Source organism: Taudactylus pleione, unplaced genomic scaffold (assembly GCF_031769625.1).
Source record: "Taudactylus pleione unplaced genomic scaffold, aTauple2 ptg000743l, whole genome shotgun sequence".
NCBI lineage: Eukaryota > Metazoa > Chordata > Amphibia > Anura > Myobatrachidae > Taudactylus > Taudactylus pleione.
The window spans coordinates 430,865-456,890 of NW_028285145.1; the positions used below are offsets into that span (position 1 = coordinate 430,865).

Consider the following 26,026-nt stretch of genomic DNA (forward strand, 5'->3'; position numbering starts at 1 on the left):
CAAATGAACTTTGTCTCTGCGTAAAGTATATATAGAGATCCTTCTGTGCTGGGAACGTGGCGATCACACCAGTGCACTACTGGCCGCCCCTGGCTGTACAATGGGGAGATCCTTCTGTGCTGGGAACGTTCCTGTGCCCTGAGAGCAGCGAGGTGATAAATGGCGATCACACCAGTGCACTACAGGCCGCCCCTGGCTATACAATGGGGAGATCCTTCTGTGCTGGGAACGTTCCTGTGCCCTGAGAGCAGCGAGGTGATAAATGGCGATCACACCAGTGCACTACCGGCCGCCCCTGGCTATACAATGGGGAGATCCTTCTGTGCTGGGAACGTGGCGATCAGACCAGTGCACTACAGGCCGCCCCTGGCTATACAATGGGGAGATCCTTCTGTGCTGGGAACGTTCCTGTGCCCTGAGAGCAGCGAGGTGATAAATGGCGCTCACACCAGTGCACTACAGGCCGCCCCTGGCTGTACAATGGGGAGATCCTTCTGTGCTGGGAACGTTCCTGTACCCTGACAGCAGCGAGGTGATAAATGGTGATCACACCAGTGCACTACAGGCCGCCCCTGGCTGTACAATGGGGAGATCCTTCTGTGCTGGGAACGTTCCTGTGCCCTGAGAGCAGCGAGGTGATAAATGGCGATCAGACCAGTGCACTACAGGCCGCCCCTGGCTATACAATGGGGAGATCCTTCTGTGCTGGGAACGTTCCTGTGCCCTGAGAGCAGCGAGGTGATAAATGGCGATCAGACCAGTGCACTACCGGCCGCCCCTGGCTGTACAATGGGGAGATCCTTCTGTGCTGGGAACGTTCCTGTGCCCTGAGAGCAGCGAGGTGATAAATGGTGATCACACCAGTGCACTACCGGCCGCCCCTGGCTGTACAATGGGGAGATCCTTCTGTGCTGGGAACGTTCCTGTGCCCTGAGAGCAGCGAGGTGATAAATGGCGCTCACACCAGTGCACTACAGGCCGCCCCTGGCTGTACAATGGGGAGATCCTTCTGTGCTGGGAACATTCCTGTGCCCTGAGAGCAGCGAGGTGATAAATGACGATCAGACCAGTGCACTACAGGCCGCCCCTGGCTGTACAATGGGGAGATCCTTCTGTGCTGGGAACGTTCCTGTGCCCTGACAGCAGCGAGGTGATAAATGGCGCTCACACCAGTGCACTACCGGCCACCCCTGGCTGTACAATGGGGAGATCCTTCTGTGCTGGGAACGTTCCTGTGCCCTGACAGCAGCGAGGTGATAAATGGTGATCACACCAGTGCACTACAGGCCGCCCCTGGCTGTACAATGGGGAGATCCTTCTGTGCTGGGAACGTTCCTGTGCCCTGAGAGCAGCGAGGTGATAAATGGTGATCACACCAGTGCACTACAGGCCGCCCCTGGCTGTACAATGGGGAGATCCTTCTGTGCTGGGAACGTTCCTGTGCCCTGAGAGCAGCGAGGTGATAAATGGTGATCACACCAGTGCACTACCGGCCGCCCCTGGCTGTACAATGGGGAGATCCTTCTGTGCTGGGTGATAAATGGTGATCACACCAGCCCCTGGCTGTACAATGGAGCTGTATGGAACTGTATTGGGAGCCATGGATGAACATGGGCTGAAGTTTGTGAGTCCTGAGTACCAGGCTGGCTACATACAGTACATATGCCACCTGAGGATACCTGGTGCCTGCATGAGCTCAGGAGCACTTAGAGAGAAACAGCTGGAAAGATACAATTGTATATTTTATTTTATATCAAAAATAGATATTGTCGTTTACAGAGCACTCAGGAATATTGTACACTCCGGGCCCGATCAGGGGCTAAAAATCTTCACAGGCCTGTACTGGGAAGGAGAGGGTCTATGGCTGGTGCAGAGTGGGTGTGGCCAGAGCCAGGTGGGTGTGTACACGCCCAATGTACTATCAGCCCCAGTCTCTCCCTAAGTGCTTGAAAACAAAAAATGCATAATTTTGTGGGAAATCTTGAAAAACTATTTTAATACTAATAATTTAGGCTGACTGTGGGGCCATCTTGACAGACAGTCATTATTACTTACTTTCTTACACGCTCGGATGTTACACATTACATACAAATGTTCTTACACGCTCGGATGTTACACATTACATACAAATGTTCTTACACGCTCGGATGTTACACATTACATACAAATGTTCTTACACGCTCGGATGTTACACATTACATACAAATGTTCTTACACGCTCGGATGTTACACATTACATACAAATGTTCTTACACGCTCGGATGTTACACATTACATACAAATGTTCTTACACGCTCGGATGTTACACATTACATACAAATGTTCTTACACGCTCGGATGTTACACATTACATACAAATGTGATGTTACACATTACATACAAATGTTCTTACACGCTCGGATGTTACACATTACATACAAATGTTCTTACACGCTCGGATGTCGTTACTTGCGTGAGCGAGATATTACTCAGTAGCGCTGAGCGTCTTTTTTGTGTGACTGTTTACGTACAAATGCTTCTTATTTGCACAGCTATATGAATGGGACACACAATGAGCTTCTGCTGAGTAAAATTATATGCGGCATGCCTATATTCTGTGTGCGGCTTTTTCTGCCTGCTAAGTGCTACGTTACAGTGTCACAGCGGATGTCACAGTCACAGCGGATGTCACAGTCACAGCGGATGTCACAGTCACAGCAGATGTCACAGTCACAGCCGTTGACACTGTGACGTAGCATTTCGCAGGTAGATGCAGTCACACACACAGAATATAGAATGCTGCATATCATTTTACTCAGCAGAAGCTGCTTGCTCATCCCATTGACGGCGCTGTACAAATAAGATGCATTTCAAGGTAAAAAGTTGCACCAAAAGACGCTCGACACTAGCAAGTCACATGGCTCTCACGCGTTATGTGTAACGCGACTTGTAGCGCACGACTGAGGATAGATGTATGTGGACACATCTGTACTTTCCACAGTAATTATGCTTTGTGTGTGTATAATGTATAGATTTAAGGGGTAAACAAATCTGGTTTTCTCCAATGCCTCTAATGTGTTGTATTTCTATACAGTCCTCCAGACCGCCTGGAAAGCTGCATAATTTCGGGAAAAGGTCCAATTCTATAAAGAGGAACCCGAATGCCCCGGTGATGATGCGCGGCTGGCTCTACAAGAAGGTACCGACATCTTTCTGTGCAGGGCTGTGCCACACGTATGTTGTGTGATGTTATTACATACAATGCAGAGTGCTCTGCCACACGTATGTTGTGTGATGTTATTACATACAATGCAGAGTGCTGTGCCGCACGTATGTTGTGTGATGTTATTACATACAATGCAGCGGGCTGTTCCACACGTATGTTGTGTGATGTTATTACATACAATGCAGAGGGCTCTGCCACATGTATGTTGTGTGATGTTATTACATACAATGCAGAGGGCTGTGCCACACGTATGTTGTGTGATGTTATTACATACAATGCAGCGGGCTGTGCCACACGTATGTTGTGTAATGTTATTACATACAATGCAGAGGGCTGTGCCACACGTATGTTATGTGATGTTATTACATACAATGCAGAGTGCTCTGCCACATGTATGTTATGTGATGTTATTACATACAATGCAGAGGGCTGTGCCACACGTATGTTATGTGATGTTATTACATACAATGCAGAGTGCTCTGCCACATGTATATTGTATGACATTATTACATACAATGCAGAGTGCTCTGCCACACGTATGTTATGTGATGTTATTACATACAATGCAGAGTGCTCTGCCACATGTATGTTGTGTGATGTTATTACATACAATGCAGCGTGCTCTGCCACATGTATGTTGTGTGATGTTATTACATACAATGCAGCGGGCTGTGCCACACGTATGTTGTGTGATGTTATTACATACAATGCAGAGGGCTGTGCCACACGTATGTTATGTGATGTTATTACATACAATGCAGAGTGCTCTGCCACACGTATGTTATGTGATGTTATTACATACAATGCAGAGTGCTCTGCCACACGTATGTTGTGTGACGTTATTACATACAATGTAGAGGGTTGTGCAGCACGTATGTTGTGTGACGTTATTACATACAATGTAGAGAGTTGTGCAGCACTTGTGTTGTGTGACGTTATAACATACAATGTAGAGGGCTGTGCGGCACGTGTGTTGTGTGACGTTGTTACATACAATGTAGAGGGCTGTGCAGCACGTATGTTGTGTGACGTTATTACATACAATGTAGAGGGCTGTGCAGCACGTGTGTTGTGTGATGTTATTACATACAATGTAGAGGGTTGTGCAGCACGTGTGTTGTGTGACGTTATTACATACTATGTAGAGGGCTGTGTAGCACGTGTGTTGTGTGATATCACATACAATGTAGAGGGTTGTGCAGCACGTGTGTTGTGTGACGTTATTACATACAATGTAGAGGGTTGTGCAGCACGTGTGTTGTGTGACGTTATTACATACAATGTAGAGGGTTGTGCAGCACGTGTGTTGTGTGACGTTATTACATACAATGTAGAGGGTTGTGCAGCACGTGTGTTGTGTGATGTTATTACATACAATGTAGAGAGTTGTGCAGCACGTGTTTTGTGTGACGTTGTTACATACAATGTAGAGGGTTGTGCGGCACGTGTGATGTTATTACATACAATGTAGAGAGTTGTGCAGCACGTGTGTTGTGTGACGTTGTTACATACAATGTAGAGGGCTGTGCAGCACGTGTGTTGTGTGACGTTGTTACATACAATGTAGAGGGTTGTGCAGCACGTGTGTTGTGTGACGTTATTACATACAATGTAGAGGGTTGTGCAGCACGTGTGTTGTGTGATGTTATTACATACAATGTAGAGAGTTGTGCAGCACGTGTTTTGTGTGACGTTGTTACATACAATGTAGAGGGTTGTGCGGCACGTGTGATGTTATTACATACAATGTAGAGAGTTGTGCAGCACGTGTGTTGTGTGACGTTGTTACATACAATGTAGAGGGCTGTGCAGCACGTGTGTTGTGTGACATTGTTACATACAATGTAGAGGGTTGTGCGGCACGTGTGTTGTGTGATGTTATTACATACAATGTAGAGAGTTGTGCGGCACGTGTGTTGTGTGACGTTGTTACATACAATGTAGAGGGTTGTGCAGCACGTGTGTTGTGTGACGTTATTACAAACAATGTAGAGGGTTGTGTGGCACGTATGTTGTGTGACGTTATTACATACAATGTAGAGGGTTGTGCAGCACGTGTGTTGTGTGAAGGTATTACAAACAATGTAGAGGGTTGTGCAGCACGTGTGTTGTGTGACGTTATTACATACAATGTAGAGGGCTGTGTAGCACGTGTGTTGTGTGATGTTATTACATACTATGTAGAGGGTTGTGCAGCACGTGTGTTGTGTGACGTTATTACATACAATCTAGAGGGTTGTGCAGCACGTGTGTTGTGTGATGTTATTACATACAATGTAGAGGGTTGTGCAGCACGTGTGTTGTGTGACGTTATTACAAACAATGTAGAGGGTTGTGCAGCACGTGTGTTGTGTGACGTTATTACATACAATGTAGAGGGCTGTGCAGCACGTGTGTTGTGTGACGTTATTACATACAATGTAGAGGGTTGTGCAGCACGTGTGTTGTGTGACGTTGTTACATACAATGTAGAGGGCTGTGCAGCACTTGTGTTGTGTGACGTTGTTACATACAATGTAGAGGGTTGTGCAGCACGTGTGTTGTGTGACGTTATTACATACTATGTAGAGGGCTGGGCAGCACGTGTGTTGTGTGATGTTATCACATACAATGTAGAGGGTTGTGCAGCACGTGTGTTGTGTGACGTTATTACATACAATGTAGAGGGTTGTGCAGCACGTGTGTTGTGTGACGTTATTACATACAATGTAGAGGGTTGTGCAGCACGTGTGTTGTGTGATGTTATTACATACAATGTAGAGGGTTGTGCAGCACGTGTTTTGTGTGACGTTGTTACATACAATGTAGAGAGTTGTGCAGCACGTGTGTTGTGTGACGTTATTACATACAATGTAGAGAGTTGTGCAGCACGTGTGTTGTGTGACGTTGTTACATACAATGTAGAGGGTTGTGCAGCACGTGTGTTGTGTGACGTTATTACAAACAATGTAGAGGGTTGTGCAGCACGTGTGTTGTGTGACGTTATTACATACAATGTAGAGGGCTGTGTAGCACGTGTGTTATGTGACGTTATTACATACAATGTAGAGGGTTGTGCAGCACGTGTGTTGAGTGACGTTGTTACATACAATGTAGAGGGCTGTGCAGCACGTGTGTTGTGTGACGTTGTTACATACAATGTAGAGGGTTGTGTAGCACGTGTGTTGTGTGACGTTATTACAAACAATGTAGAGGGTTGTGCAGCACGTGTGTTGTGTGACGTTATTACATACAATGTAGAGGGCTGTGTAGCACGTGTGTTGTGTGACGTTATTACAAACAATGTAGAGGGTTGTGCAGCACGTGTGTTGTGTGATGTTATTACATACAATGTAGAGGGCTGTGTAGCACGTGTGTTGTGTGATGTTATTACATACAATGTAGAGGGCTGTGTAGCACGTGTGTTGTGTGACGTTATTACATACAATGTAGAGGGCTGTGTAGCACGTGTGTTGTGTGACGTTATTACATAAAATGTAGAGGGTTGTGCAGCACGTGTGTTGTGTGACGTTATTACATACAATGTAGAGGGTTGTGCAGCACGTGTGTTGTGTGACGTTATTACATACAATGTAGAGGGCTGTGCAGCACGTGTGTTGTGTGACGTTGTTACATACAATGTAGAGGGTTGTGCAGCACGTATGTTGTGTGACGTTGTTACATACAATGTAGAGGGCTGTGCAGCACGTGTGTTGTGTGACGTTGTTACATACAATGTAGAGTGCTCTGCCACACGTATGTTATGTGATGTTATTACATACAATGCAGAGTGCTCTGCCACACGTATGTTGTGTGACGTTATTACATACAATGTAGAGGGTTGTGCAGCACGTATGTTGTGTGACGTTATTACATACAATGTAGAGGGTTGTGCAGCACGTGTGTTGTGTGATGTTATTACATTCAATGTAGAGGGCTGTGCAGCACGTGTGTTGTGTGATGTTATTACATACAATGTAGAGAGTTGTGCAGCACGTGTTTTGTGTGACGTTGTTACATACAATGTAGAGGGCTGTGCAGCACGTGTGTTGTGTGACGTTGTTACATACAGTGTAGCGTGCTGTGCCGCTGTTCTCCTCTCACATAAAGGAAAGTACTAATTAACGTGTATGTAGATTCGGCCCTCGCGCTGCCAGGCGACAGTCTCTGAAAACGGCTTGTGTTAACCCTTTATGTGATCCTGAATGTTGTGAATTGCGCTGCTGGGATTTGTGGGCAGAAGCTTCAGTGAACAAGGCGTCTTATCTCAGCGATGCCCAAGGTGATGCCAGCATGGAGCCCGGCGGGATAACACCATAAGGAAAGTGTGACGACGTGAGCGAGCGCCTCCTCCAGGATCGGCTGCGTCAGTCACTTTTTTGGCATGTCCAGCAAGTTTTATTTTTGGTCCAACGAGATATGCAGAGAACAGGACGCCGATTAGCTAAAGTCCTTAAAGCGTTTATTACACCTCCCAATGCATTGGGCTGCAGAATAGCGCAATCATCGCTCTGCATGTTCTGAAATGGACGAGTAGCGTTCACTCAACAAGCGCTACAGCAACAGCCCTGAGTGCGTGTTTCCAGCAGCCAGGATCAGGTGGTTTCGGAATATTACGCGCGCCTGGCACGGCTTGGAGAGGTCCCCTTAGACGGCGTGGTCAGTGCTGCTGTATGGACATATTTACCCCATGTTCCCGGCCAGTAGGAGGGAGAGCTTTCAGGTCACACAGATAATGTCTTCGTCCGGTGGTTTGAAGATCTGAACGTCACATCTAATATCTGGTGAACGGCGTCTGACATGGAGATTGGAGCCGGATCCCCCCTGTACAATTACAGACACTGACAGACTCCGTTCCGTGCTGAATACAAGGCAGACACCCTATTCAGTGCCTGTATATTGCTGGTAACATTTGTTTATACACTAATTGTACTCCTAGTATAATAGGGAACAGCTGTGTGATTCCCTGACAGGTCAGTATACAGAACATGGAAGATTGGGCTCCCGTGGTTTTTAGATGACAAACTTAGCCCTTGCCTGTAACTGGGTGTCACTATTCCATACCCTTATGATGTAGGAGATTATTCAGTTACTGGACGCAGCCCGTCGCCATCCTGAGACCGGTCTACTGCCTATTACCCAGAAGTCTTCATCCGCCAGAGCTGCCAGCAAAGAGGTTCTGCAGTAACTACACGGGGACCAAGCAGTGTGTGCTTCCAATTGCTGCTGAAGGGAGCTCAGTGACTGGCACAGCTTCCCCTCCTACACCTGGTGACACCACCCAGCCGCACCAATCGCAGCAATCAGTGGCTTGCAAAGCTTCCCCTCCTACACCTGGTGACACCAACCAGCCGCACCAATCACAGAAATCAGTGGCTGGCACAGCTTCCCCTCCTACACCTGGTGACACCACCCAGCCGCACCAATCACAGCAATCAGTGGCTGGCACAGCTTCCCCTCCTACACCTGGTGACACCACCCAGCCGCACCAATCACAGCTATCAGTGGCTGGCACAGCTTCCCCTCCTACAGCTGGTGACACCACCCAGCCGCACCAATCACAGCAATCAGTGGCTGGCACAGCACCCCTCCTACAGCTGGTGACACCACCCAGCCGCACCAATCACAGCAATCAGTGGCTGGCACAGCTCCCCTCCTACAGCTGGTGACACCACCCAGCCGCACCAATCGGTGACGAGTACTCTCTGAAAGTGTAGGCACCCCCAGAGGGTGGTGGCACAGGGAATACCATCTGATCAAAGGCCCAAATAAGGTAACACTGACTAATAGCCGGTTACCACCCATTAATGCCGTCCTATCAGGAGTGCTCAGTAACTACCTTGGAAACAAGTGGACACATAGCAACCCTGTATTTATATCCCCTTATTGTACAGCACTGCAGTATATGATGGTGATATAGTGTAATCTGTAGTGATCTCTCACCTTCTGTATCACTGTATGTACCTGTACTGTTATCATGGTATAATATATATGTCTCCTTATTGTACAGCGCTGCAGTATATGATGGTGATATAGTGTAATCTGTAGTGACCTCTCACCTTCTGTATCACTGTATGTTCCTGTACTGTTATCATGGTATAATCTATATGTACCCTTATTGTACAGCACTGCAGTATATGATGGTGATATAGTGTAATCTGTAGTGACCTCTCACCTTCTGTATCACTGTATGTTCCTGTACTGTTATCATGGTATAATCTATATGTCCCTTATTGTACAGCGCTGCAGTATATGATGGTGATATAGTGTAATCTGTAGTGACCTCTCACCTTCTGTATCACTGTATGTACCTGTACTGTTATCATGGTATAATCTATATGTCCCCTTATTGTACAGCACTGCAGTATATGATGGTGATATAGTGTAATCTGTAGTGACCTCTCACCTTCTGTATCACTGTATGTTCCTGTACTGTTATCATGGTATAATCTATATGTCCCCTTATTGTACAGCACTGCAGTATATGATGGTGATATAGTGTAATCTGTAGTGACCTCTCACCTTCTGTATCACTGTATGTACCTGTACTGTTATCATGGTATAATCTATATGTCCCTTATTGTACAGCACTGCAGTATATGATGGTGATATAGTGTAATCTGTAGTGACCTGTCACCTTCTGTATCACTGTATGTACCTGTACTGTTATCATGGTATAATCTATATGTCCCTTATTGTACAGCGCTGCAGTATATGATGGTGATATAGTGTAATCTGTAGTGACCTCTCACCGTCTGTATCACTGTATGTACCTGTACTGTTATCATGGTATAATCTATATGTCCCTTATTGTACAGCGCTGCAGTATATGATGGTGATATAGTGTAATCTGTAGTGACCTGTCACCTTCTGTATCACTGTATGTACCTGTACTGTTATCATGGTATAATCTATATGTCCCCTTATTGTACAGCACTGCAGTATATGATGGTGATATAGTGTAATCTGTAGTGACCTCTCACCCTCTGTATCACTGTATGTACCTGTACTGTTATCATGGTATAATCTATATGTCCCCTTATTGTACAGCTCTGCAGTATATGATGGTGATATAGTGTAATCTGTAGTGACCTCTCACCTTCTGTTTCACTGTATGTTCCTGTACTGTTATCATGGTATAATCTATATATCCCCTTATTGTACAGCGCTGCAGTATATGATGGTGATATTTGTAATCTGTAGTGACCTCTCACCTTCTGTATCACTGTATGTTCCTGTACTGTTATCATGGTATAATCTATATGTCCCCTTATTGTACAGCGCTGCAGTATATGATGGTGATATAGTGTAATCTGTAGTGACCTGTCACCTTCTGTATCACTGTATGTACCTGTACTGTTATCATGGTATAATCTATATGTCCCTTATTGTACAGCGCTGCAGTATATGATGGTGATATAGTGTAATCTGTAGTGACCTCTCACCTTCTGTATCACTGTATGTTCCTGTACTGTTATCATGGTATAATCTATATGTCCCCTTATTGTACAGCGCTGCACTATATGATGGTGATATAGTGTAATCTGTAGTGACCTCTCACCTTCTGTATCACTGTATGTTCCTGTACTGTTATCATGGTATAATCTATATGTCCCCTTATTGTACAGCGCTGCAGTATATGATGGTGATATAGTGTAATCTGTAGTGACCTCTCACCTTCTGTATCACTGTATGTTCCTGTACTGTTATCATGGTATAATCTATATGTCCCCTTATTGTACAGCGCTGCAGTATATGATGGTGATATAGTGTAATCTGTAGTGACCTCTCACCTTCTGTATCACTGTATGTTCCTGTACTGTTATCATGGTATAATATATATGTCCCCTTATTGTACAGCGCTGCAGTATATGATGGTGATATAGTGTAATCTGTAGTGACCTCTCACCTTCTGTATCACTGTATGTTCCTGTACTGTTATCATGGTATAATCTATATGTCCCCTTATTGTACAGCGCTGCAGTATATGATGGTGATATAGTGTAATCTGTAGTGATCTCTCACCTTCTGTATCACTGTATGTTCCTGTACTGTTATCATGGTATAATCTATATGTCCCCTTATTGTACAGCGCTGCAGTATATGATGGTGATATAGTGTAATCTGTAGTGACCTCTCACCTTCTGTATCACTGTATGTTCCTGTACTGTTATCATGGTATAATCTATATGTCCCCTTATTGTACAGCGCTGCAGTATATGATGGTGATATAGTGTAATCTGTAGTGACCTCTCACCTTCTGTATCACTGTATGTTCCTGTACTGTTATCATGGTATAATCTATATGTCCCCTTATTGTACAGCGCTGCACTATATGATGGTGATATAGTGTAATCTGTAGTGACCTCTCACCTTCTGTATCACTGTATGTTCCTGTACTGTTATCAAGGTATAATATATATGTCTCCTTATTGTACAGCGCTGCAGTATATGATGGTGATATAGTGTAATCTGTAGTGACCTCTCACCTTCTGTATCACTGTATGTACCTGTACTGTTATCATGGTATAATCTATATGTCCCCTTATTGTACAGCACTGCAGTATATGATGGTGATATAGTGTAATCTGTAGTGACCTCTCATCTTCTGTATCACTGTATGTTCCTGTACTGTTATCATGGTATAATCTATATGTCCCCTTATTGTACAGCACTGCAGTATATGATGGTGATATAGTGTAATCTGTAGTGATCTCTCACCTTCTGTAACACTGTATGTTCCTGTACTGTTATCATGGTATAATCTATATGTCCCCTTATTGTACAGCGCTGCAGTATATGATGGTGATATAGTGTAATCTGTAGTGACCTCTCACCTTCTGTATCACTGTATGTTCCTGTACTGTTATCATGGTATAATATATATGTCCCCTTATTGTACAGCGCTGCAGTATATGATGGTGATATAGTGTAATCTGTAGTGACCTCTCACCTTCTGTATCACTGTATGTTCCTGTACTGTTATCATGGTATAATCTATGTGTCCCCTTATTGTACAGCACTGCAGTATATGATGGTGATATAGTGTAATCTGTAGTGACCTGTCACCTTCTGTATCACTGTATGTTCCTGTACTGTTATCATGGTATAATCTATATGTCCCTTATTGTACAGCGCTGCAGTATATGATGGTGATATAGTGTAATCTGTAGTGACCTCTCACCTTCTGTATCACTGTATGTTCCTGTACTGTTATCATGGTATAATATATATGTTCCCTTATTGTACAGCGCTGCAGTATATGATGGTGATATAGTGTAATCTGTAGTGACCTCTCACCTTCTGTATCACTGTATGTTCCTGTACTGTTATCATGGTATAATCTATATGTCCCCTTATTGTACAGCACTGCAGTATATGATGGTGATATAGTGTAATCTGTAGTGACCTCTCACCTTCTGTATCACTGTATGTTCCTGTACTGTTATCATGGTATAATATATATGTCCCTTATTGTACAGCGCTGCAGTATATGATGGTGATATAGTGTAATCTGTAGTGACCTCTCACCTTCTGTATCACTGTATGTTCCTGTACTGTTATCATGGTATAATATATATGTCCCCTTATTGTACAGCGCTGCAGTATATGATGGTGTTATAGTGTAATCTGTAGTGACCTCTCACCTTCTGTATCACTGTATGTTCCTGTACTGTTATCATGGTATAATCTATATGTCCCCTTATTGTACAGCGCTGCAGTATATGATGGTGATATAGTGTAATCTGTAGTGATCTCTCACCTTCTGTATCACTGTATGTTCCTGTACTGTTATCATGGTATAATCTATATGTCCCCTTATTGTACAGCGCTGCAGTATATGATGGTGATATAGTGTAATCTGTAGTGACCTCTCACCTTCTGTATCACTGTATGTTCCTGTACTGTTATCATGGTATAATCTATATGTCCCCTTATTGTACAGCACTGCAGTATATGATGGTGATATAGTGTAATCTGTAGTGACCTCTCACCTTCTGTAACACTGTATGTTCCTGTACTGTTATCATGGTATAATCTATATGTCCCTTATTGTACAGCGCTGCAGTATATGATGGTGATATAGTGTAATCTGTAGTGACCTCTCACCTTCTGTATCACTGTATGTACCTGTACTGTTATCATGGTATAATCTATATGTCCCCTTATTGTACAGTGCTGCAGTATATGATGGTGATATAGTGTAATCTGTAGTGACCTCTCACCTTCTGTATCACTGTGTGTTTCTGTACTGTTATCATGGTATAATCTATATGTCCCCTTATTGTACAGCGCTGCAGTATATGATGGTGATATAGTGTAATCTGTAGTGACCTCTCACCTTCTGTATCACTGTATGTACCTGTACTGTTATCATGGTATAATCTATATGTCCCCTTATTGTACAGCACTGCAGTATATGATGGTGATATAGTGTAATCTGTAGTGACCTCTCACCTTCTGTATCACTGTATGTACCTGTACTGTTATCATGGTATAATCTATATGTCCCCTTATTGTACAGCGCTGCAGTATATGATGGTGATATAGTGTAATCTGTAGTGACCTCTCACCTTCTGTATCACTGTATGTTCCTGTACTGTTATCATGGTATAATCTATATGTCCCTTATTGTACAGCGCTGCAGTATATGATGGTGATATAGTGTAATCTGTAGTGACCTCTCACCTTCTGTATCACTGTATGTACCTGTACTGTTATCATGGTATAATCTATATGTCCCCTTATTGTACAGCGCTGCAGTATATGATGGTGATATAGTGTAATCTGTAGTGACCTCTCACCTTCTGTATCACTGTATGTTCCTGTACTGTTATCATGGTATAATCTATATGTCCCCTTATTGTACAGCACTGCAGTATATGATGGTGATATAGTGTTATATGTAGTGACCTCTCACCTTCTGTATCACTGTCTGTTCCTGTACTGTTATCATGGTATAATCTATATGGCCCCTTATTGTACAGCGCTGCAGTATATGATGGTGATATAGTGTAATCTGTAGTGACCTCTCACCTTCTGTATCACTGTATGTACCTGTACTGTTATCATGGTATAATCTATATGTCCCCTTATTGTACAGCACTGCAGTATATGATGGTGATATAGTGTAATCTGTAGTGACCTCTCACCTTCTGTATCACTGTATGTACCTGTACTGTTATCATGGTATAATCTATATGTCCCCTTATTGTACAGCGCTGCAGTATATGATGGTGATAGTGTAATCTGTAGTGACCTCTCACCTTCTGTATCACTGTATGTTCCTGTACTGTTATCATGGTATAATATATATGTCCCCTTATTGTACAGCGCTGCAGTATATGATGGTGATATAGTGTAATCTGTAGTGACCTCTCACCTTCTGTATCACTGTATGTTCCTTTACTGTTATCATGGTATAATCTATATGTCCCCTTATTGTACAGCACTGCAGTATATGATGGTGATATAGTGTAATCTGTAGTGATCTCTCACCTTCTGTATCACTGTATGTTCCTGTACTGTTATCATGGTATAATCTAGATGTCCCCTTATTGTACAGCACTGCAGTATATGATGGTGATATAGTGTAATCTTGTAGTGATCTCTCACCTTCTGTATCACTGTGTGTTTCTGTACTGTTATCATGGTATAAACTATATGTCCCCTTATTGTACAGCACTGCAGTATATGATGGTGATATAGTGTAATCTGTAGTGACCTCTCACCTTCTGTATCACTGTATGTTTCTGTATGTTATCATGGTATAATCTGTATGTCCCCTTATTGTACAGCGCTGCATAATAAGTTGTTGACATATCACTGGGTGGGTTAAACCTGTCAGGTGTGTTACCATAAAGTGTTAGTGCTCTAAAAACGCATTGTCCAATGTGTTACATAAAGTTGTTTAGTTTTAATTTAACAGAAGTCTTCTAATCGTTTGTACAGTATCTGTCAATTCTTCTCTGCTATATACAATATATAACTTTCTTAGGGCTATCGGGTGAGCAGCCGCTGGCTCCTATTGCCCCGAGGGCCTCCGGGTGAGCAGCCGCTGGCTCCTATTGCCCCGAGGGCCTCCGGGTGAGCAGCCGCTGGCTCCTATTGCCCCGAGGGCCTCCGGGTGAGCAGCCGCTGACTCCTATTGCCCCGAGGGCCTCCGGGTGAGCAGCCGCTGACACCTAGTGGCCCGAGGACCTCCCGGTGAGCAGCTACTGGCTCCTGCTTTCCTGAGTGCCACCAGCGAGCAGCTGCTAACACCCTAGTGCCCCGAGGGCCTCCGGGTGAGCAGCCACTGGCTCCTGCTTTCCCGAGGGCCACCAGCGAGCAGCCGTTGACACCTAGTGCCCCGAGGGCCTCCCGATGAGCAGCCACTGGCTCCTGCTTTCCCGAAGGCCACCAGCGAGCAGCCGCTGACACCTAGTGCTCCGAGGGCCTCCCGATGACCAGCCACTGGCTCCTGCTTTCCTGAGTGCCACCAGCGAGCAGCTGCTGACACCTAGTGCCCCGAGGGCCTCCGGGTGAGCAGCCCTGGCTCCTGCTTTCCCGAAGGCCACCAGCGAGCAGCCGCTGACACTTATTCCCCCGAGGGCCTCCAGGTGTGCAGCCACTGGCTCCTGCTTTCCCGAGGGCCACCAGCGAGCAGCTGCTGACACCTAGTGCCCCGAGGGCCTCCGGGTGAGCAGCCCTGGCTCCTGCTTTCCCGAAGGCCACCAGCGAGCAGCCGCTGACACTTATTCCCCCGAGGGCCTCCAGGTGTGCAGCCACTGGCTCCTGCTTTCCCGAGGGCCACCAGCGAGCACGCGCTGACACCTAGTGCCCTCTGCTCAGATACTTTACATTTTGTAACAGATCCAAAATAGCATAAGACATTGAATTATTTTTATATTGTACATACTGTATGTCCCATTGTGTGATCATGTCCCATGTTTTATCCCAGGCTAATTCTGGAATGAAGATGTGGAAGAAACGCTGGTTCGTGCTGTCTGACTTGTGTCTCTTTTATTACAGAGGTGAGTGCTCTTTGTTGGAAGTATATTAGTTAGCTGGCTTGTGGCCAGTAATAAATCTGGTGAGATCTGTAGAGTCTTCCCTGCATCTAACTCAGGAGACAGCTGATATCCCAGGTGTAGGGAGAAATCGCACACACGGCTGTCGCACAAATGGTGTCCTGCGTTTCCTAACCTTCATACTCAGGAGACAGCTGATATCACAGGTGTAGGGAGAAATCGCACACACGGCTGTCACACAAATGGTGTCCTGCGTTTCCTAACCTTCATACTCAGGAGACAGCTGATATCCCAGGTGTAGGGAGAGAGCGCACACACGGCTGTCACACAAATGGTGTCCTGCGTTTCCTAACCTTCATACTCAGGAGACAGCTGATATCCCAGGTGTAGGGAGAGAGCGCACACACAGCTGTCACATAAATGGTGTCCTGCGTTTCCTAACCTTCATACTCAGGAGACAGCTGATATCCCAGGTGTAGGGAGAAAGCGCACACACGGCTGTCACATAAATGCTGTCCTACACTTCCTAACCTTCATACTCAGGAGACAGCTGATATCACAGGTGTAGGGAGAAATCGCACACACGGCTGTCACACAAATGGTGTCCTGCGTTTCCTAACCTTCATACTCAGGAGACAGCTGATATCCCAGGTGTAGGGAGAGAGCGCACACACGGCTGTCACACAAATGGTGTCCTGCGTTTCCTAACCTTCATACTCAGGAGACAGCTGATATCCCAGGTGTAGGGAGAGAGCGCACACACGGCTGTCACATAAATGGTGTCCTGCGTTTCCTAACCTTCATACTCAGGAGACAGCTGATATCCCAGGTGTAGGGAGAAAGCGCACACACGGCTGTCACATAAATGCTGTCCTACACTTCCTAACCTTCATACTCAGGAGACAGCTGATATCACAGGTGTAGGGAGAAAGCGCACAGACACACGGCTGTCACACAAATGGTGTCCTACACTTCCTAACCTTCATACTCAGGAGACAGCTGATATCCCAGGTGTAGGGAGAAAGCGCACACACGGCTGTCACATAAATGGTGTCCTACACTTCCTAACCTTCATACTCAGGAGACAGCTGATATCACAGGTGTAGGGAGAAAGCGCCCAGACACACGGCTGTCACACAAATGGTGTCCTACACTTCCTAACCTTCATACTCAGGAGACAGCTGATATCCCAGGTGTAGGGAGAAAGCGCACACACGGCCGTCACATAAATGGTGTCCTGCGTTTCCTAACCTTCATACTCAGGAGACAGCTGATATCACAGGTGTAGGGAGAAAGCGCCCAGACACACGGCTGTCACATAAATGGTGTCCTGCGTTTCCTAACCTTCATACTCAGGAGACAGCTGATATCCCAGGTGTAGGGAGAAAGCGCACACACGGCTGTCACACAAATGGTGTCCTGCGTTTCCGAACCTTCATACTCAGGAGACAGCTGATATCCCAGGTGTAGGGAGAAAGCGCCCAGACACACTGCTGTCACACAAATGGTGTCCTGCGTTTCCTAACCTTCATACTCAGGAGACAGCTGATATCCCAGGTGTAGGGAGAAAGCGCACAGACACACGGCTGTCACACAAATGGTGTCCTGCGTTTCCTAACCTTCATACTCAGGAGACAGCTGATATCCCAGGTGTAGGGAGAAAGCGCACAGACACACGGCTGTCACACAAATGGTGTCCTGCGTTTCCTAACCTTCATACTAGGAGACAGCTGATATCCCAGGTGTAGGGAGAAAGCGCACAGACACACGGCTGTCACACAAATGGTGTCCTGCGTTTCCTAACCTTCATACTAGGAGACAGCTGATATCCCAGGTGTAGGGAGAAAGCGCACAGACACACGGCTGTCACACAAATGGTGTCCTGCGTTTCCTAACCTTCATACTAGGAGACAGCTGATATCCCAGGTGTAGGGAGAAAGCGCACAGACACACGGCTGTCACACAAATGGTGTCCTGCGTTTCCTAACCTTCATACTAGGAGACAGCTGATATCCCAGGTGTAGGGAGAAAGCGCACAGACACACGGCTGTCACACAAATGGTGTCCTGCGTTTCCTAACCTTCATACTCAGGAGACAGCTGATATCCCAGGTGTAGGGAGAAAGCGCACACACGGCTGTCACACAAATGGTGTCCTGCGTTTCCTAACCTTCATACTCAGGAGACAGCTGATATCCCAGGTGTAGGGAGAGAGCGCACACACAGCTGTCACATAAATGGTGTCCTGCGTTTCCTAACCTTCATACTCAGGAGACAGCTGATATCCCAGGTGTAGGGAGAGAGCGCACACACGGCTGTCACACAAATGGTGTCCTGCGTTTCCTAACCTCCATACAAAGCTTGTTGCGGAGAAGTCCACTCAGGAGGGTTGAAGATTAATAACCAGTTACAGTGTTGCAGTCTGTATATATAACACTGCTGTCACACACCTGGGGAGAGCTAAATGGGGACAATAATACACAAACGCAAGTTCTTCTTCAAGGTCCATAGGGTCCACAGGGTGACAATGGGGTGTAGGTGGGACCTTGAAGACCGGACACCAACAGCAAAGCTTTCAATCCCAGGATGCTCCTGTCCTTCCCCCCTATACCCTGCCCACAGCCTGAGGGTAACTCCGTTACATTGGTGTCCGGCAGGTAGGTGGATCACCATTATAACGGGGGGCTGCATTAAGAAGCCCAAGCTTTTATTTTATGTTTTATTTTACTTTCTAGTTTTACTATAACGGACGTCTGTGCTGCGTCCCAATCACCCCTCCGCAACACCAAGCCTGTGCTAGGTACTCCCGGCGGGGCTCCGAGGGGGACTAGCTAGCAGACTCCTCGGACCCCAGACTGCAGCCCGTAATTCAGAGGACGGGTAAGGAGGGACCCTGTTTGCGTGGACCCGCAGTTTTACGCAGCCTTACCCTCCGGTCTCAGGAGACAGACCGGAGATGCTGATGTGGACACTGGTGCGCCCACGACTCCACTAGACCACCGGGGCATATAATACACTGGCCCAGGGTATATTTAGAGGCCAAGGGACCCGGTGGTTAACGCCAGCTAGGAGAGAAGGCGCTCTCCCTACAGCCCCTCCCCCAGCCCAGGGCGCAACTCCACTGCGGTCTTGGTGTTCCCTGGCTGCGGAGAGGCACGTCAGCCATTTTATGCCAACAAGTCTCCGGGAACGCTGGTCTCCCTGTATACCTCTCCCACGGGCCAGGTTATACAGCGCTATATCCTACCAGCCGCTGCGGTCTGTGTAGTTCATTTTAGTGCACATTGCAGACATGTGATGTTTTCCTGCATTTGTATGTGACTTGTGCTAGCGCTAATCTCTACTTTCTATACTGTCCTCTTATACCTTTCCCTCTATTCTAATATACCCTGACATACTAATGTATAGGGGGTTCATTGTACCTCACATCTCCTATATAATTGTGAGGGCTATCACATACTATATAGCGCGGTTGTACACTACGCTGTGCCATATTACACATACTGCGGGGTGTACACTACGCTGTGCCATATTACACATACTGCGGGGTGTACACTACGCTGTGCCATATTACACATACTGCGGGGTGTACACTACGCTGTGCCATATTACACATACTGCGGGGTGTACACTACGCTGTGCCATATTACACATACTGCGGGGTGTACACTACGCTGTGCCATATTACACATACTGCTGGGTGTACACTACGCTGTGCCACATTACACATACTGCGGGGTGTACACTACGCTGTGCCACATTACACATACTGCGGGGAGTACAGTACGCTGTGCCACATTACACATACTGCGGGGTGTACACTACGCTGTGCCATATTACACATACTGCGGGGTGTAAACTACGCTGTGCCATATTACACATACTGCTGGGTGTACACTACGCTGTGCCATATTACACATACTGCTGGGTGTACACTACGCTGTGGCATATTACACATACTGCGGGGTGGCAGAGGAAAGAATAACAAGCTGCCTGATACAGCTGCTCCTACTCTGGTGTCCTGTAAGTCCTGCTCAGCTGGTTTATCCCCAGAGGACCTCATTCAGGATGGTCTTTGTACTAATTGTTACACAGCCCCGGTGTCTCCCTCAGCCCCGGTGTCTCTCCCTCAGCCCCGGTGTCTCTCCCTCAGCCCCAGTGTCTCTCCCTCAGCCCCGGTATCTCTCCCTCAGGACACACCTTGGGCTGCCTTTTCACAGATGCTGGCAAAACTTGTGAACCACATAACAGTCCCCGTGGTAGCTCCCCCTGTGGAAAGGCCACAGCAGGTACTCCCTGCAAATCCTTTGCCTCCCCCATGGGTAGACGTACTGTCTATCTCAGTACAGAGTTTGGTGACTACCGCTACTTTTTTTCAGCAAAAAATGATACAGCCTCGTCATTATGCTGCGTCCATGCTCTCTGACCACACACAGTGCTGTGTAATGTGCTGCTTCTGCCCCGACTTCAGCAGACAATTTACCAGGCGGCAGTCAGCTGCCACGTCTGTATGAGATGGGGCCTGGGTTGGTCAGACGGACCCCCATCCCCCCATGTAGGCACCCGGCATTCGAGTGCAGTAATTGTCGGCCTACAAAGCTCATTTTTTGTTTCCTCTCCCTGGGCCGTTCTGTGTCAGGATATTGAGTCTATAAACCGCAGAGAAAGTAAATAATTTCATGTGTAAAATAGACACACTGGGCATTAATATCACATCAAGGTCTGTATGTGTCAGAATTGAAGGTTTCATATTAAACTAAATGTACTCAACATTGAACAAATGTGTTATAGCATTACTGCCTCACAGCACAGAGGTCGTGGGTTCCATTCCCGCCACGGCATTAACTGTGTGGAGTTTTTATGTTCTCCCCGTGCTTGCATGGGTTTCCATTATATTCTGGTACGTTAAATGGTTTCCTAGTGTGTGTGTACATGTGGCAGGGAAGTTAGAGTGTAAGCACACTGGGGCAGGAACTGATATGACTGATATACTCTCAGTACAGCACTGCGGAATGTGTGTACGCTATATAAATAACTGGTAATGATCTATTTGCTGACATTTCCCATTTTAGAACTTCTCTGAATGTCCTCTATGAGAATCCTGGTACTTATTACTTACTTGCAGTCTCCTAGGTAACAGCATTCTCTGTAATGATTGTCATTGAGGTCACAGAAAGTGTTACTGACTTTTGCTGTTGGATCATTTTCTGTTGTGGTCACTACTGATGGCTGCAGGGATCCCTCATCCTATATATCTGCCCAGCCTTCTCCAGCTTTATCTTAGTCTAATACTTAGTAGTTGAATTTGCTTTCATACTTCATATATGTAAAATTTCATTTCAAGATAATCAACCACAAAACAAATGTGTTTTCAGGGCCTGTCGGCATGACACGTTGTTGCTTCTAATACACTGCCATAATGTGCTTCTGTTCACTTATATGGGATGTCCTCAGGTAGACAGAAAACACCCCTGTCCATCTATATTTCTGTACACCTGACTGATGTCACAGAGACCCCTCCCCCCCCTTCAGGGCGTCATGACTGGCGTCAAGGGGAAGACACCCAGAGTGTCTTGACTGGTATCGCAGAGCGACCCCTTCCCCCGAGTGTCCTGACTGGTGTCACGGAGACCCCGCAAAATGTCGTGACTGGCGTCAGGGTGAAGAACCCCAGAGTGCTGTGACTGGCGTCAGTGTGAAGACCCGCAAAGCGGGGGGATATCCCCCGATTGTCGTGACCGGTCCCATGGTCCCAGGGGGAGACCCCCGGAGTGCTGTGACTGGCGCCAGGGGGGAGACCCCCGGAGTGCTGTGACTGGTGCCAGGGGGTAGACCCCCGGAGTGCTGTGGCTAGTTTGGTATACTGGGGTATGGCGCTTTGCTATTACTGATGTTAGTAAATAAGGATCTGTTGTAGATGGTGATAATCCCTCTTGTTGGCAGATGAGAAGGAAGAGGGCGTATTGGGCAGCATTCTGCTTCCGAGCTTCCAGATATCGGCCGTATCACCAGACGACCATATCAACCGCACACACGCCTTCAAGGTGAGAATGTTGGGCGTCTCCGCTGCCCTTTTACCGCCTCCGAATGTCAACAAATAAATAATTATTTTTCCTTAGCCAATAAGCAAATGACCAGCTACATTGTGCCCATGTGTCAGACTGAGAGGGGTCTGTACAGCCGGGGTACATGGTAACTTTACAGGAACAGAATGAGAGGGGTCTGTACAGCCGGGGTACATGGTAACGTTACAGGAACAGAATGAGAGGGGTCTGTGCAGCCGGGGTACATGGTAACGTTACAGGAACAGAATGAGAGGGTCTGTGCAGCCGGGGTACATGGTAACGTTACAGGAACAGAATGAGAGGGGTCTGTACAGCCGGGGTACATGGTAACGTTACAGGAACAGAATGAGAGGGGTCTGTACAGCCGGGGTACATGGTAACGTTACAGGAATAGAATGAGAGGGGTCTGTACAGCCGGGGTACATGGTAACGTTATAGGAACAGAATGAGAGGGGTCTGTACAGCCGGGGTACATGGTAACGTTATAGGAACAGAATGAGAGGGTCTGTGCAGCCGGGGTACATGGTAACGTTGCAGGAACGGATGTATAATAGCGCAGAGACGCCATTACCCGCCTGAACCTTCATCCTTACACTGTCTGCCTATGAGGTGAGCGGGTGATGGATGTGATACAGCATGTGGGGTATAAGGGTGACAGTATGGCCGCTGTGCCTGTCTGTCTGCTGTATATAGAAGCTGCTGTTTCCACCATGGCTCACTCCTCGTAGATTACAGATGTACGATGTACAGTATGTACTGTAGACACGTGTTAAACAGCCCTTCTAGGCGCGCCATGCCATGACTCCGTAGCGCCGAATGTCTTTTTGTTGGATTTTTTCTTAAAAATGCGTCTTATTGGCACAAGCAGCTTCTGCTGATTAATATGATGTGCGCTAAGCCTGTATTCTGCGTGCAGCTGCGGGTGTATGCGACATGCTACGTTATGTGTCACGCCGAGGATAGATGTATGCGGACTCATCTGTTATAATATAATTCCCATAGTCCCTATGCACAGTGTAAGAGAACAAATACTAATGTACATTATAGAACTGCGATGCAGCCAGATAACTTGTCCTCCTCTATTTCCCCTCTTCCGTGTCTGCATCTTGGCCATCATACGAGTATATACATTGCGTCTCCTGATGCCACAGTCTTCACGGTAAGTTATATGTACCTATGGGTCCGATTATATCCGTATAACCTGTGATGGGGGGAGGGGTCAGTATGGGGGGGATGGTGTGATAGTGAGGACACATTATATCAGTATAATCTGGGGAGACAGTGTGATAGTGAGGACACATTATATCAGTATAATCTGGGAGGACGTTGTGATAGTGAGGACACATTATATCAGTATAATCTAGGGGGACAGTGTGATAGTGAGGACACATTATATCAGTATAATCTGGGGGGACAGTGTGATAGTGAGGACACATTATATCAGTATAATCTGGGGGGACGGTGTGATAGTGAGGACACATTATATCAGTATAATCTGGGGGGACGGTGTGATAGTGAGGACACATTATATCAGTATAATCTGGGGGGACAGTGTGATAGTGAGGACACATATCAGTATAATCTGGGGGGACGGTGTGATAGTGAGGACACATTATATCAGTATAATCTGGGGGGACGGTGTGATAGTGAGGACACATTATATCAGTATAATCTGGGGAGATAGTGAGGACACATTATATCAGTATAATCTGGGGGGACAGTGTGATAGTGAGGACACATTATATCAGTATAATCTGGGGGGACAGTGTGATAGTGAGGACACATTATATCAGTATAATCTGGGGGGACAGTGTGATAGTGACGACACATTATATCAGTATAATCTGGGGGGACGGTGTGATAGTGAGAACACATATCAGTATAATCTGGGGGGACAGTGAGGACACATTATATCAGTATAATCTGGGAGGACGGTGTGATAGTGACGACACATATCAGTATAATCTGGGGGGACAGTGTGATAGTGAGGACACATTATATCAGTATAATCTGGGGTGACGGTGTGATAGTGAGAACACATATCAGTATAATCTGGGGGGATAGTGTGATAGTGAGGACACATTATATCAGTATAATCTGGGGGGACAGTGTGATAGTGAGGACACATTATATCAGTATAATCTGGGGGGACGGTGTGATAGTGAGGACACATTATATCAGTATAATCTGGGGGGACGGTGTGATAGTGAGGACACATTATATCAGTATAATCTGGGGGGACGGTGTGATAGTGAGGACACATTATATCAGTATAATCTGGGGGGACGGTGTGATAGTGATAACACATTATATCAGTATAATCTGGGGGGACGGTGTGATAGTGATAACACATTATATCAGTATAATCTGGGGGGACGGTGTGATAGTGAGGACGCATTATATCAGTATAATCTGGGGGGACGGTGTGATAGTGAGGACACATAACAGGGGGGACAGTGTGATAGTGAGGACACATTATATCAGTATAATCTGGGGGGACAGTGTGATAGTGAGGACACATTATATCAGTATAATCTGGGGGGACAGTGTGATAGTGAGGACACATTATATCAGTATAATATGGGGGGGATGGTGTGATAGTGAGGACACATTATATCAGTATAATATGGGGGGACGGTGTGATAGTGAGGACACATTATATCAGTATAATCTGGGGGGGTTGGTGTGATAGTGAGGACACATTATATCAGTATAATCTGGGGGGACAGTGTGATAGTGAGGACACATCAGTATAATCTGGGGGGGCAGTGTGATAGTGAGGACACATCAGTATAATCTGGGGGAACAGTGTGATAGTGAGGACACATTATATCAGTATAATCTGGGGGGGCAGTGTGATAGTGAGGACACATTATATCAGTATAATCTGGGGGGACAGTGTGATAGTGAGGACACATCAGTATAATCTGGGGGAACAGTGTGATAGTGAGGACACATTATATCAGTATAATCTGGGGGGACAGTGTGATAGTGAGGACACATTATATCAGTATAATATGGGGGGGACAGTGTGATAGTGAGGACACATTATATCAGTATAATCTGGGGGGATGGTGTGATAGTGAGGACACATATCAGTATAATCTGGGGGGGACAGTGTGATAGTGAGGACACATATCAGTATAATCTGGGGGGACAGTGTGATAGTGAGGACACATATCAGTATAATCTGGGGGGACGGTGTGATAGTGAGGACACATTATATCAGTATAATCTGGGGGGGGGGCAGTGTGATAGGACACATTATATCAGTATAATCTGGGGGGACAGTGTGATAGTGAGGACACATCAGTATAATCTGGGGGGACAGTGTGATAGTGAGGACACATTATATCAGTATAATATGGGGGGGATGGTGTGATATTGAGGACACATTATATCAGTATAATATGGGGGGATGGTGTGATAGTGAGGACACATATCAGTATAATCTGGGGGGATGGTGTGATAGTGAGGACACATTATATCAGTATAATCTGGGGGGCACAGTGATAGTGAGGACACATCAGTATAATCTGGGGGGACAGTGTGATAGTGAGGACACATTATATCAGTATAATCTGGGGGGACGGTGTGATAGTGAGGATTACATTATATCAGTATAATCTGGGGGAACAGTGTGATAGTGAGGATTACATTATATCAGTATAATCTGGGGGGACGGTGTGATAGTGAGGACACATTATATCAGTATAATCTGGGGGGACGGTGTGATAGTGAGGACACATTATATCAGTATAATAT

The 26,026-nt window shown here is 46.1% G+C and overlaps 1 protein-coding gene across 8 annotated transcripts in view; it reads left to right on the top strand.

The window, feature by feature from the left end:
- PLEKHA5 (pleckstrin homology domain containing A5) overlaps positions 1-26,026 on the top strand; it is a 236,992-nt gene that overhangs the window by 105,959 nt on the left and 105,007 nt on the right. For all 8 annotated transcript variants that reach the window (XM_088457176.1, XM_088457173.1, XM_088457172.1 and 5 more), the window contains 3 exons: positions 3,074-3,178; positions 16,128-16,200; positions 22,140-22,240. In XM_088457176.1, coding sequence (XP_088313302.1) covers positions 3,074-3,178; positions 16,128-16,200; positions 22,140-22,240 — 279 coding nt within the window. The remainder of the gene's footprint in view (positions 1-3,073; positions 3,179-16,127; positions 16,201-22,139; positions 22,241-26,026) is intronic.